Raw genomic sequence first — 15,096 nt, 5'->3', positions numbered from 1 at the left:
TGCACTGTTGTATATAGTTATAGGTCATTTCACCAATTCGGCCACTTGTACATTTGGGCAACTTGTGTGGGACACCTGGGTGACTTCATGCTAAATGTCATGTAGCTCACCAATTCCTGAAGTTATCAGTCTGAAACTTTGCACACCTACAGTTGCCCTCTTGTGTTATCCATCAAAATGATCTCCAGCATCCTATCTGACTGTGTGGCCATTCTAGTACATGTGAAAGATGATGCTACAACAATAAAAAACAGAAAACGTATGCTCTTTCTTTCTCTTTTCTTCCACCAGATCTACTGTGTTATATTCTCCTACATTCAATTAAGGTACTAGGGGGCAGTATTTTCACTTTGGGAAAAAAAACGTTCCCGTTTCAAATGGGATATTTTGTCAGAAAAAGATGCTAGAATATGCATATGCAATTGCAAACAGCTTTGGATAGAAAACACTCTAACGTTTCCAAAACTGTACAGATATTGTCTGTGAGTATAACAGAACTGATGTTGCAGGCGAAAGCCTGAGAAAAATCCAATCCGGAAGTGCCCCAGGTTTTGAAAGCGCTGCGTTCCAATGAGTCCCTATTTAGCTGTGTGTGTGCCATCAACAAGCTTACGCTTTCTACGTATTCCCCAAGGTGTCTACAGCATTGTGACGTAGTTTTACGCATTTCTGTTGAAGAATAGCCGCAGGCGGCCACATTGTGTAAGTCGTCACATGGTGGCTCCGAGAGAGATTCTCGCGTAAAATACAGAGGAGGCCGTTACTCCAATCGGTCCTACTGAAAAACGAATTGTCCCAACGGATATATTATCGAATAGATATTAGAAAAACACCTTGAGGATTGATTATAAACAACGTATGTCATGTTTCTGTCGATATTAAGGAGCTAATTTGGAATATATTTCACCGTTTTCTTGACTGCAATTTCCGGGCGATTTCTCAGCCAAACATGAAGAACAAACGGAGCTATTTCGCCTACAAAAAATAATATTTTGGGAAAAAATGAACTTTGGCTATTTACCTGGGAGTCTTGTGAGTGAAAACTTCCGAAGTTCATCAAAGGTAAACCATTTAATTTGATTGCTTGCTGATAGCAAGGCATAATGCTATGCTAGGCTATCGATAAACTTACACAAATGCTGTCTAGCTTTGGCTGTAAAGCATATTTTGAAAATCTGAGATGACAGGGTGATTAACAAAACGCTAAGCTGTGTCTCAATATATTTCATTTGTGATTTTCATGAATAGGAATATTTTCTAGGGATATTTATGTCTGTTGCGTTATGCTAATTAGTTTCAGGCGATGATTACGATCCCGCATGCGGGTTTGGGAGTCACAAGAAGTTTTAAGGAACATTATTGTTTTTAATATATATTTTACCTCCTGGTGATGTCATTCGGAAACACAATGACAACATTCACTGCTATGCTGATGACACACAGCTGTATATTTTGATTGAAACATGGTGAAGCCCCAAAATTGCCCTCCCTGGAAGCCTGTGTTTCAGACATGAGGAAGTGGATGGCAGCAAATGGTATACTTTTAAACTCGAACAAAACAGAGATGCTAGGTCCCAAGAAACAAAGAGATCTTCTGTTGAATCTGACAAGTAATCTTGATGGTTGTACAGTCGTCTCAAATAAAACTGTGAAGGACCTTGTACCCTGATCTCTCTTTTGACGAACATATCAAGACTGTGTCAAGGACAGCTTTTTTCCATCTACGCAAATATCAGGAGCTTTCTGTCCAAAAATGATGCAGAAAAATGAATCCATGCTTTTGTCACTTCTAGATTAGACTACTGCAATGCTCGACTTTCTGGCTACCCGGATAAAGCACTAAATAAACTTCCGTTAGTGCTAAACACGGCTGCTACAATCTTTACTAGAACCAACATTTTTTTATCACATTACTCCAGTGCTAGCCTCTCTACACTGGCTTCCTGTTAAGACTAGTGCTGATTTCAAGGTTTTACTGCTTACCTACAAAGCATACAATACAATAAATATTACTATAAATATTTATATTCGTGAAATCACAAGTGAAATACAGGAAAACACAGCTTAGCCTTTTGTTAATCCACCTGTCATGTCAGATTTTGAAATTATGCTTTACAGTGAAAGCAATCGAAGCGTTTTGTAAGTGTATCGATCGCACAATAAAATATTAAGTACACTTAGCATCAGGAAGCTCGGTCACGAAAATCAGAAAAGCAATCAAATTAATCGTTTACTTTTGATGATCTTCGGATGTTTTCACTCACGAAACTCCCAGTTAAACAACAAATGTTCCATTTGTTCCATAAAGGTGATTTTTATATAAAATACCTCCGTTTGTTTGTCGCGTTATGTTCAGAAATCCACAGGAAAGAGCGGTCACGACAACACAGACGGAAATTCCAAATAGTTTCCATAATGTTCACAGAAACATGTGAAACATTTTTTATAATCAATCCTCAGGTTGTTTTTAAAATATATAATCGATAATATATCAACCGCAAATGTCTTTCACAGTGGGAGAGGGGAAAACAAATAGAAGCCTGAAACTCTATCTGAATACTGTTGACACCTTGAGGAAGCGATAGGAAAAGGAATCTGGTTCATATCCCTTTAAATCCAGCAAAGGGAGGCTATGGAACGTGGAGTTTTCAAATTAGAAGCCACATCCTGTTTTGATTTTCCTCATGGTTTCACCTGCAATATCAGTTCTGTTATACTCACAGACAATATTTTGACAGTTTGGAAAGTGTTTTCTATCCAATACTAAAGATAATATGCATATATTAGCAACTGAGACTGAGGAGCTGACCGTTTACAATGGGTACCTTTTCATCCAAGCTACTCAATACTGCCCCTGCAGCCATATGAAGCTAAGGGCTGAGAAAGCCTGTTGGACACTAAAAAAGCTTTGTTGTAGAGCATTTAACACAAAATCCAGGAAGGGGCCAGTTGAGTATAAGACTGTATCATCTGCATATACAGTGGGGCAAAAAAGTATTTAGTCCAAATACTTATTTTCCACCATAATTTGCAAATAAATTCATTAAAAATCCTGGATTTTTTTCTCATTTTGTCTGTCATAGTTGAAGTTTACCTATGATGAAAATTACAGGCCTCTCTCATCTTTTTAAGTGGGAGAACTTGCACAATTGTTGGCTGACTAAATACTTTTTTGCCCCACTGTAAATGGACGAGGGAGCTTCCTACTGCCTGATCTATGTTGTTGATCTGAATTGAGAAGAGCGTACGGCCTAGGATCGAGCCTTGGGGTACACCCTTGGTGACAGGTAGTTGCTGAGACAGCAGATGTTCTGACTTTATACACTGCACTTTTTGAGAGAGGTAATTAGCAAACCAGGCCAAAGACTTCTCAGAGACTTCAATACTCCTTAGCCGGCCCACGGGAATGGAATTGTCTACCGTATCAAAAGCTTTGGCCAAGTCAATAAAAATAGCAGCAAGGGTAATGGCGACGTCATTGAGGACCTTTAAGGTTGCAGTGACACATTCAAAACCTGAGCGGAAACTAGATTGCATACCAGAGAGAATACTATCGACATAAATAAAGTCAGTCAGTTGATTATTACGTTTTTCCAACACTTAGGATAAACAGGGCAAAATATAAATAGGCCTATTTCTCAACCAGAGTGAATTTGGGATGAGTTGGACCACGGAGTGAAGGAAAAGCAGCCAACAAGTGCTCAGCATATGTGGGAACTGCTTCAAGACTGTTGGAAAAGCACTCCAGGTGAAGCTGGCTGAGAGAATGCCAAGAGTGTGCAAATCTGTCATCAAGGCAAAATGTTGATTTGTTTCATTTTTTGGGGTTACTATATGTTTTATTTCATAGTTTTGATGTATTCACTATTATTCTACAATGTAGAAAATAGTAAAAATAAAAACAAATTAGTAGGTGTGTCTAAACCTTTGACTGGTACTGTAGCTGCCATTAGCTGATTAGTTTCTTGGTCAAAGCAGCTAACATGCTATGGAATTTGTGATGCTCTTTGCTGTAGGATTATGGACAAGGCGTTAGTGGGTCAAACATTATGTACAATGTTTAAAAAATAATGTGCTCATAACATGTCCTGTGCTGTGTTGTGCTGTGTTTGGGGTGAATGACAGGTCTGGTTATAGCACTGTATCATTTTATAGGGTTGAAGAGATATCACCTCCATTCAATGCTGTAAGAGGCACTATAGCAAGCTTGGCTGAGGGCCCTGACCTGGCTCCTTTTCAGGGGGAAAGTGGGACAGTGGATACAGGCAGCAGCACGAGGCCCTGTTCACAGAAGGGCCCAGTGCCACGTGGACCAACTCTCCCATTCTCTATTTTAGATCCCTCAACTCCACGCCTCTGCTAGAGTATTCATATTCCCTTCTTTCCCATAGCTAAAACAGTGAGAGGAAATACACCTCACTTATACCCAACTAACTTTTACCCTACAAACAAAACTTCCACCCATTTTACCATCTAAATATCCCCCATGGATACTCCTGGAGAGCATATTCCCATTTTGAAATGTACCACTATTCCTGCCCATAATTCTGGGAATGACTTATTTTGGTAATATTTTAGGGGGGCCGTGGAGGGATCGATCGCGGCGTTCCCTGACGACTTACACTGCACGTCTACCCGGATGGACTTGATTGCAGCCACCCCCACCCCGTTGTCGGCCTTGCAGTAGTAGCGGCCGCCCTGCACCCGCTGGATGCCCTCGATGCGCAGCGTCTCGTTGTAGATGGACGTCTCCTGGAACTTGTCAGAGGCGCTGCCTGCTGTCTTTGTCCAACGCACCTGGAGAGGAGATGAGTTGGTTAGTTAGGCATAGAGTATAGTATATTATAGAGTACATTTATACTATATCCAACCCAAAACCTTGATGTACAACTTTTCTGCGTTGGAAGTGCTTCAAGCGTAAAGTAATCTGGGAGATTTGGGGGCAAAAGTGTCTGGTGGACATGGCAGTCAACATTTTGGCCTAGTGGCCTTTCTCAAGACAAATATACAAATGGAGATACTAGACACAAGTTTGGATTGGCTTACTTCTTGAGTAATGACAACTAATGGCACTCCAGCGCCTACCGTAATAGCCATTGTGCACTTTATCCAGTTTGTTTAGTGCTTTCATTACTTTCACTTTGTGAAAAAGCAGCTAGATGCTTTCATGTTTTTACAAGAAACCAAGCTCTTTCGAGTAAAATAATACGCTCAAGAATCCACAAACCTCCACCTCTATACAGTGATCTTTGCTCAATTATCACCATGACCGATGTCAATTAAACCAATTAAAGCCTCATTAACCACTTTCCTATCATCCTCTACAGGACAATTAACTCTGTCTTACTGTCAGAGGACATTCCTGATAACAATGGGAGCTGGGCATGTTGATAGTTAGTGACAGTGTGTGTGTGTGTTTTTCAGTGTTTGTGTCAGGTGTGTGTGTGTGTGTGTGTGTGTGTGTGTGTGTGTGTGTGTGTGTGTGAGTGCGTGCGTGCGTGTGTGTGTAATGTTGATGATTAGGGTGTGTGTGTGTGTGTGTGCGAGCGTGTGTGTGTGAGTACTGTCGATCGTTAGGGTGGGTGTGTGCTTGTGTACGTACTGTCTATGGTTTGGCTGCATTAAACCCTCTCCTATCATCCTCTACAGGACAATAAACAATCTCCTACTACTAGCCTTTCCTGATAAAAATGTGAGCTGGGAGTGTCTCTCTCTCTCTATCTGTGTGTGTGTGTGTGTGTGTGTGTGTGTGTGTGTGTGTGTGTGTGTGTGTGTGTGTGTGTGTGTGTGTGTGTGTGTGTGTGTGTGAGGAACATACTGTCTTAGGTTAGGGTGTGTGTGTGTTGTTGTGGCTGAAATTACAAGATTATGTTATAATACTGTTATTGCATCAAATTGTTGTTTTTTGCAACAGAATAGAGGGTCATCAGAACTATATTTTGTCTATGTGAACTGAGAGTGGGCCTCTAGGGCTTAATGCTGACGCCCATGGAGCTGGTAGTTGCTGCACTTAGGGCGACCAGAGGAGGGGCCATTCCGTGCACCATCTGTGGCCCAGAGGGCACATTGCTGGTCGGTGCTGGAGGGGTCACTCAGGGAGTCGAGGCAGCAGGCAGGGCATTGTCGTGTCACCCCAGGTGAGTCGGCACCAGGCTCACCCAGAGCCCCCTGTTGCTTACATGTATGTGTTTGTTTAGTTTCCTGAGTTTTCCCCGCATTCCCAGCATAAGGCACTAGTAGATTCAGGCGCTAACCGCTGCCCGTCATCGCCAGTACGATCGAGTCAATGCACGGGGCGCGCTTCTTCACAAAGTTGGATCTCAGGCGACCTTACAACCTGGTGCGTATCCGGGAGGGGGACAAGTGGAAGACGGCATTTAAAACCACCTCAGGGCACTAAGAGTACCTTGTCATGCCGTATGGGTTGATGAATGCTCCATCAATTTTCCGGGACCTGCACAGGCAGGGTGCAGTGGTGTATATTGATGACATTCTGATATACTCCACTATACGCACCGAGCATGTGTCCCTGGTGCGCAGGGTGCTTGGTAGACTGTTGGAGCATGACCTGTACGTCAAGTCTGAGAAATGTCTGTTCTTCCAACAGTCCGTCTCCTTCTTAGGGTACCGCATTTCCACGTCAAGGGTGGAGATGGAGTGACCGCGTTTCAGCCGTGCGTAATTGGCCGACTCCCACCACGGTAAAGGAAGTGCAGCGGTTTCTGGGGTTTGCCAACTACTACCGGAGGTTTATCTGGGGTTTTGGTCAGGTAGCAGCTCCCATTACCACACTACTGAAGGCAGGACCGGTGCGGCAGCAGTGGTCGGCTGAGGCGGACAGGGCTCTTGGTCACCTGAAGGCTCTGTTTACCTCGGCTCCCGTGCTGGCTCATCTGGATCCCTCTTTGGCGTTCATAGTTGAGGTGGACGCGTCCGAGGCTGGTATAGGAGCTGTGCTCTCTCAGTGCTCGGGTACCCCACCAAAGCTTCGCCCCTGTGCCTTCTTTTCGAAGAAGCTCTGCCCGGCGGAGCGAAACTATGATGTGGGGGACCGGGAGCTGTTGGCTGTTGTCAAGGCCCTGAAGGCGTGGAGACATTGGCATGAGGGGGCTAAACACCCCTTTCTCATCTGGACTGACCACCGCAATCTGGAGTACATCCGGGCGGCTTGGAGACTGAACCCTCGCCAGGAAAGGTGGACTATGTTCTTTACCCGTTTTGTTTTCACCCTCTCCTACAGACCAGGTTCCCAGAACGCTAAGGCAGATGCACTGTCCCGGATGTATGACACAGAGGAGCGATCCATGGATCAAACTCCCATACTTCCGGCCTCTTGCCTAGTGGCACCGGTGGTGTGGGTGCTGGACGCGGACATCGAGCGGGCTTTACGCACAGAGCCCACTCCCCCCCAGTGTCCAGCTGGGCACCTGTACGTTTCGTCTACTGTTCGCGACCGTTTGATCTATTGGGCCCATACGTATCCTCTGGTCATCCTGGCATTGGGCGGACGGTGCGTTGCCTTAGTGGAAAGTATTGGTGGCACACCTTGGCCAAGGACATGAGGGTTTTTGTGTCCTCCTAATTCATGTGTGCCCAGTGCAAGGCTCCCAGGCACCTGCCCAGAGGGAAATTACAACCCCTACCTTTTCCACGACAGCCTTGGTCGCACCTGTTGGTGGACTTCCTGACAGATCTTCCTCCCTCACAGGGCAACACCACGATCATGGTCGTTGTGGATCGGTTATCTAAGTCCTGCCGTCTACTCCCTTTCTCCGGTCGCCATACAGACTGCGGAGGCCCTGTTCACTCATGTCTTCCGGCACTACGGGGTGCCTAGCGACATAGTCTCTGATCGAGGTCCCCAGTTCACGTCCAGGGCCTGGAGAGTGTTCATGGAATGTCTGGGGGTCTCGGTCAGCCTCACCTCAGATTTTCACCCCGAGAGTAACGGGCAAGTAGAGAGAGTCAACCAGGATGTGGGTAGGTTTCTGCGGTCATATTGCCAGGACCGGCTGGGGGAGTGGGTGGCGTTCATCCCCTGGGCAGAGATGGCCCAAAACTCGCTCCACCACTCCTCCACTAACCTCTCTCCTTTCCCGTGCGTATTGGGTTATCAGCCAGTTCTGGCACCGTGGCATCAGAGCCAGATCCTCAATGTCCTCCTTGTCTGGTTTTGGTGGGTGGCCCTTTCTTGGCAGGTTTGTTGTGGTGCCATATTCTTCCCATTTTTTAAATTAAATTAACTTTAATGGTTTTCTGTGGGATGTTCGAGTTTCAGATATTTTTTTATAACCCAACCCTGATCTGTACTTCTCCACAACTTTGTACCTGACCTGTTTGGAGAGCTCCTTGGGCTTCATAGTGCCGCTTGCTTGGTGGTGCCCCTTGCTTAGTGGTGTTGCAGACTCTGGGGCCTTTCAAAACAGAACATACACTGAGATCATGTGACAGATAATGTGACACTTAGATTGCACACAGGTGGACTTTATTTAACCAATTATGTGACTTCTGAAGGTAATTGGTTGCACCAGATCTTATTTATGGGCTTTATAGCAAAGGGGTGAATACATACAGTGGGGCAAAAAAGTATTTAGTCAGCCACCAATTGTGCAAGTTCTCCCACTTAAAAAGATGAGAGAGGCCTGTAATTTTCATCATAGGTACACTACTATGACAGTCAAAATGAGGGAAAAAATCCAGAAAATCACATTGTAGGATTTGTAATGAATTTATTTGCAAATTACGGTGGAAAATGCGTATTTGTTCACCTACAAAAAAGCAAGATTACTGGCTCTCACAGAGCTGTAACTTCTTCATTAAGAGGCTCCTCTGTCCTCCACTCGTTACCTGTATTAATGGCACCTGTTTGAACTTGTTATCAGTATAAAAGACACCTGTCCACAACCTCAAACAGTCACACTCCAAACTCCACTATGGCCAAGACCAAAGAGCTGTCAAAGGAGAACACCATCGTGTTCGTGAGAGTCTCATCTTTCTATAGAGTTGTCATATTAGTTTGTAAAGAAACTACAGACGTTTTCATGAGAAGACTGAGTCTCTTGGTCTGACAAAAAGCGATGTAGCTCGACCACTTTCCATCGCAGATGCAGAAGGCTGACGTAGGTTGATGTGGTGGATTGAGACGCAGCTCATGAATGATATCTCTAGTGACGGATATTGATGGGGACTATTTTATGATGTTAATTACATTGACGCACTGGTGCATCAATCGACTCTATGGGGTTATGAAAAGGAAATAAATGTAAGTTTAACGTCTGTAGTCTGTCAATCAAATTACAACATTTAAGTCATAGGTCTACTGTAGTTGATGCAGTAGACACTACAAATACAAGCCAAAAATAGTATTATGTTTGCAAAATTTATTTACAAAAAAATTAACTCCTCAAACTTGTTTTACGAATCACAATCTATACCTCCGACATCCCAAATAAAGAAAGAAAAAGCTTTAGCCCCAAAAATTTAAATACCTTTATTTACAGAACAAAACACAATTCCGTAGTCAAGAGCTCTGGAAAGGGCAAAATAGTGTTAGCGTATAAATGAAAACGCATCAGCTCTAGTCTAGCTCGAGCAGTCAAACAAAGTAATGTTTTAATACTTGGTAACGCTAGGATGTTGAGTCTTTCTTCCTCAGCTTTTGGTCATCAGATGTAAAACACACAGTTAAAATTGTGAAGGCCAAAGGTATCCAACTCTGATCTTGAAAAGCAACTCGATGTGTAGGTTTTCTTTCCAGCACTGCAGGAACACACTTGAATAAGATAATTATAGACCAGTCTTCAGACCATGATTCTTTGAATGTGTGTTAGTGATGGACTGGAGCAAAAGTCTGCACACAGTAGCTCTCCAGGACCAGAGTTGGATAACCTTGGTTTAATCAGTGGTTGTAGAGGGTGCAACAGGTCAGCACCTCAAGAGTAAATGTCAGTTGGTTTTCATTGCCGGGCATTCAGAGGTCAAGACAGCAGGTGCGGTAGAGAGGGATGAGAGAGAAAGCCTCAGTGAAAACTAACACAACCCATCCGGGTCCATTTTTCGATTCCACTGCACGGACATAAGACTATTGACTTTGAAATATTCAAATCAAATCAAATTGGATTTATAATCCAATTTTATTTGTCACATACGAGTGTAGCGAAATGCTTGTGTTTCTAGTTCTAACAATGCAGTAATAACCAACGAGTAATCTAACCTAACAATTTCACAACAACTAACTTATACACACAGGTGTAAAGGAATGAAGAATACAGTGCCTTGCGTAAGTATTCGGCCCCCTTGAACTTTGCGACATTTTGCCACATTTCAGGCTTCAAACATAAATATATAAAACTGTATTTTTTTGTGAAGAATCAACAACAAGTGGGACACAATCATGAAGTGGAACGACATTTATTGGATATTTCAAACTTTATTAACAAATCAAAAACTGAAAAATTGGGCGTGCAAAATTATTCAGCCCCTTTACTTTCAGTGCAGCAAACTCTCCCCAGAAGTTCAGTGAGGATCTCAGAATGATCCAATGTTGACCTAAATGACTAATGATGATAAATACAATCCACCTGTGTGTAATCAAGTCTCCGTATAAATGCACCTGCACTGTGATAGTCTCAGAGGTCCGTTAAAAGCGCAGAGAGCATCATGAAGAACAAGGAACACACCAGGCAGGTCCGAGATACTGTTGTGAAGAAGTTTAAAGCCGGATTTGGATACAAAAAGATTTCCCAAGCTTTAAACATCCCAAGGAGCACTGTGCAAGCGATAATATTGAAATGGAAGGAGTATCAGACCACTGCAAATCTACCAAGACCTGGCCGTCCCTCTAAACTTTCAGCTCATACAAGGAGAAGACTGATCAGAGATGCAGCCAAGAGGCCCATGATCACTCTGGATCAACTGCAGAGATCTACAGCTGAGGTGGGAGACTCTGTCCATAGGACAACAATCAGTCGTATATTGCACAAATCTGGCCTTTATGGAAGAGTGGCAAGAAGAAAGCCATTTCTTAAAGATATCCATAAAAAGTGTCGTTTAAAGTTTGCCACAAGCCACCTGGGAGACACACCAAACATGTGGAAGAAGGTGCTCTGGTCAGATGAAACCAAAATTGAACTTTTTGGCAACAATGCAAAACGTTATGTTTGGCGTAAAAGCAACACAGCTGAACACACCATCCACACTGTCAAACATGTCAAACAAATCATGGTTTGGGCCTGCTTTTCTTCAGCAGGGACAGGGAAGATGGTTAAAATTGATGGGAAGATGGATGGAGCCAAATACAGGACCATTCTGGAAGAAAACCTGATGGAGTCTGCAAAAGACCTGAGACTGGGACGGAGATTTGTCTTCCAACAAGACAATGATCCAAAACATAAAGCAAAATCTACAATGGAATGGTTCAAAAATAAACATATCCAGGTGTTAGAATGGCCAAGTCAAAGTCCAGACCTGAATCCAATCGAGAATCTGTGGAAAGAACTGAAAACTGCTGTTCACAAATGCTCTCCATCCAACCTCACTGAGCTCGAGCTGTTTTGCAAGGAGGAATGGGAAAAAATTTCAGTCTCTCGATGTGCAAAACTGATAGAGACATACCCCAAGCGACTTATAGCTGTAATCGCAGCAAAAGGTGGCGCTACAAAGTATTAACTTAAGGGGGCTGAATAATTTTGCACGCCCAATTTTTCAGTTTTTGATTTGTTAAAAAAGTTTGAAATATCCAATAAATGTCGTTCCACTTCATGATTGTGTCCCACTTGTTGTTGATTCTTCACAAAAAGATACAGTGTTATATCTTTATGTTTGAAGCCTGAAATGTGGCAAAAGGTCGCAAAGTTCAAGGGGGCCGAATACATTCGCAAGGCACTGTATGTACGTAAACCTATATGAATGAGTGATGGTACAAAACGGCATAGGCAAGATGCAGTAGATGGTATTGAGTACAGTATATACATATGAGATGTGTAATCTAGGGTATGTAAACATATAAAAGTGACATTGTTTAAAGTGGCTAGTGATACTTGTATTACATCAAAATGGCAAGATGCAGTAGATGGTATAGAGTACAGTATATACATATGAGATGAGTAATGTAGGGTATGTAAACATTAGTGGCATTGTTTAGTGGCTAGTGATACATTCATTACATAAATTTTTCCATTATTAAAGTGGCTAGAGTTGAGTTAGTATGTTGGCAGCAGCCTCTCAATGTTAGTGGTGGCTGTTTAACAGTCTGATGGTCTTGAGATAGAAGCTGTTTTTCAGTCTCTCGGTCCCTGCTGTGATGCACCTGTACTGACCTCGGGGGGCAGGTAGTTTGCCCCTCACTACCCTCTGGAGAGCCTTACGGTTGTGGGCGGAGCAGTTGCCGTACCAGGCGGTGATACAGCCCGACAGGATGCTTTCGATTGTGCATCTGTAAAAGTTTGTGATTGCTTTTGGTGACAAGCCAAATTTCTTCAGCCTCCTGAGGTTGAAGAGGCACTGCTGCGTCTTCTTCACAACGCTGTATGTGTGGGTGGATCAATTCAGTTTGTCCGTGATGTGTACGCCGAGGAACTAAAAACTTCCTACCCTATCCACTACTGTCCCATCGATGTGGATAGGGGGTGTTCCCTCTGCTGTTTCCTGAAGTCCACAATCATCTCCTTTGTATTGTTGACGTTGAGTGTGAGGTTATTTTCCTTACACCACACTCCGAGGGCCCTCACCTCCTCCCTGTAGGACGTCTCGTCGTTGTTGGTAATCAAGCCTACCACTGTAGTGTCATCTGCAAACTTGATAATTGAGTTGGAGGTGTGCATGGCCAAGCAGTCCTCGGTGAACAGGGAGCACAGGAGAGGGCTGAGAACCCACCCTTGTGGGGCCCCCGTGTTGAGGATCAGCGGGGTGGAGATGTTGTTACCCACCCTCACCACATAGGGGCAGCCCGTCAGGAAGTCCAGTACCCAGTTGCACAGGTCGGGGTCGAGACCCAGGGTATCGAGCTTGATGACTAGTTTGGAGGGTACTATGGTGTTAAATGCTGAGCTGTAGTTGATGAACAGCATTCTCACATAGGTATTCCTCTTGTCCAGATGGGTTTGGGCAGTGTGGTTGTTATTGCGTCGTCTGTAGACCTATTGGGGCGGTAAGCAAATTGGAGTGGGTCTAGGGTGTCGGGTAGGGTGGAGGTGATATGGTCCTTGACTAATCTCTCAAAGCACTTCATGAAGACAGAAGTTTAATCGTTTAGCTCAGTTACCTTAGCTTTCTTGGGAACAGGAATGATGGTGGCCCTCTTGAAGCATGTGGGAACAGCAGACTGGGATAAGGATTGATTGAATATGTCCGTAAACACACCAGCCAGCTGGTCTGCGCATGCTCTGAGGACACGGCTGGGGATGCAGTGATGGAGAGTCCGCAGGTTTTGGTAGCGGGCCGTGTCAGTGGCACTGTATTGTCCTCAAAGCGAGCAAAGAAGTTATTTAGTTTTTCTGGGAGCAAGACATGGTCCGCGACGGGGCTGGCTTTCTTTTTGTAATCCGTGATTGACTGTGGTCCCTGCCACATACCTCTCGTGTCTGAGCCGTTGAATTGCAACTCTACTTTGTCTCTATACTGACGCTTAGCTTGTTTGATTGCCTTGCGGAGGGAATAGCTACACTGTTTGTATTCAGTCATGTTTCCGGTCACCTTGCCCTGATTAAAAGCAGTGGTTCGCGCTTTCTGTTTCGCACGAATGCTGCCATTAATCCACGGTTTCTGGTTTGGGAATGTTTTAATAGTTGCTTTGGGTACAACACCGCCGATGCACTTGCTAATAAACTCACTCACCGAATCAGGGTATTCGTCAATGTTGTTGTTTGACGCAATGCAGAACTTTTCCCAGTCCACGTGATCTAAGCAATCTTGAAGCGTGGAATCAGACTGGTCGGACCAGCGTTTAAAAGACCTGAGCGCGGGAGCTTCCTGTTTTAGTTTCTGTCTATAGGCAGGAAGCAACAAAATGGAGTCGTGGTCAGCTTTTCTGAAAGGAGGGCGGAAGAGGGCCTTATATGCGTCGCAGAAGTTAGAATAACAATGATCCAGGGTTTTACCAGCCCTGGTTGCACAATCGATATGCTGCTAGAATTTAGGGAGTCTTGTTTTCAGATTAGCATTGTTAAAATCCCCAGCTACAATGAATGCAGCCTCGGGATATGTGGTTTCCATTTTAAATAGAGTAAAATGAAGTTCGTTCAGGGCAATCGATGTGTCTGCTTGGGGGGAATATATGCGGCTGTGATTATAATCAAAGAGAAATCTCTTGTTAGATAATGCGATCGACATTTGATTGTGAGAAATTCTAAGTCAGGTGAACAGAAGGACTTGAGTTCCTGTATGTTGTTATGATCACACCACGTCTCGTTAATCATAAGGCATACTCCCCCGCCCTTCTTCTTACCAGAAAGATGCTTGTTTCTGTCGGCGCGATGCGTGAAGAAACCAACTTTCTGTACCGACTACAATAGCATGTCTAGAGTGAGCCATGTTTCCGTGAAGCAAAGAACGTTACAGTCTCTTATGTCTCTCTGGAATGCTACCCTTGCTCGGATTTCATCTACCTTGTTGTCAAGAGACTGGACATTGGCGAGTAGTATGCTCGGGAGCGGTGCGCGATGTGCCCGTTTCCGGAGCCTGACCAGAAGACCACTTCATCTGCCCCTTTTACGGCGTCGTTGTTTTGGTTCGCGAGCTGGGATCTGATCCATTGTCCTGGGTGGTGGGCAAAACAGAGGATCCGCTTCGGCAAAGTCGTATTGCTGGTCGTAATGTTGGTGAGTTTACGTTGCTCTTATATCCAATAGTTCCTCTCGATTGTATGTAATAAAACCTAAGATTACCTGGTGTACCAATATAAGAAATAACACAAAAAAAACAAAATACTGCATAGTTTCCTAGGAACGCGAAGCGGCTATCTCTGACAGCGCCGGAAGTACACCCCGTAGCGATGTTGGTCATCTTATGAAAAACAAATCTTTGTCCTTTTGTGTCATATTTAAGTCTATCGTAGTTGTATTTCAGTCAAAGTAAAATTGAAGTGAAGGACAGTTTTGT

General features: G+C 44.0%; 1 protein-coding gene across 1 annotated transcript in view; it reads right to left on the bottom strand.

Moving 5' to 3' along the window:
* Positions 1-15,096, bottom strand: part of LOC149972030 (MAM domain-containing glycosylphosphatidylinositol anchor protein 1-like) — a 73,892-nt gene that overhangs the window by 45,042 nt on the left and 13,754 nt on the right. Inside the window, exon 3 of the mRNA XM_090219291.1 lies at positions 4,623-4,797. Coding sequence (XP_090075417.1) covers positions 4,623-4,797 — 175 coding nt within the window. The remainder of the gene's footprint in view (positions 1-4,622; positions 4,798-15,096) is intronic.

Source organism: Oncorhynchus mykiss, chromosome 25 (assembly GCF_057628025.1).
Source record: "Oncorhynchus mykiss isolate SJ-2025 chromosome 25, ASM5762802v1, whole genome shotgun sequence".
NCBI classification, from domain to species: Eukaryota; Metazoa; Chordata; class Actinopteri; order Salmoniformes; family Salmonidae; genus Oncorhynchus; species Oncorhynchus mykiss.
The sequence above is the reverse complement of the archived record's forward strand: the minus strand, read 5'-3'. Positions and strand labels throughout refer to the sequence as shown.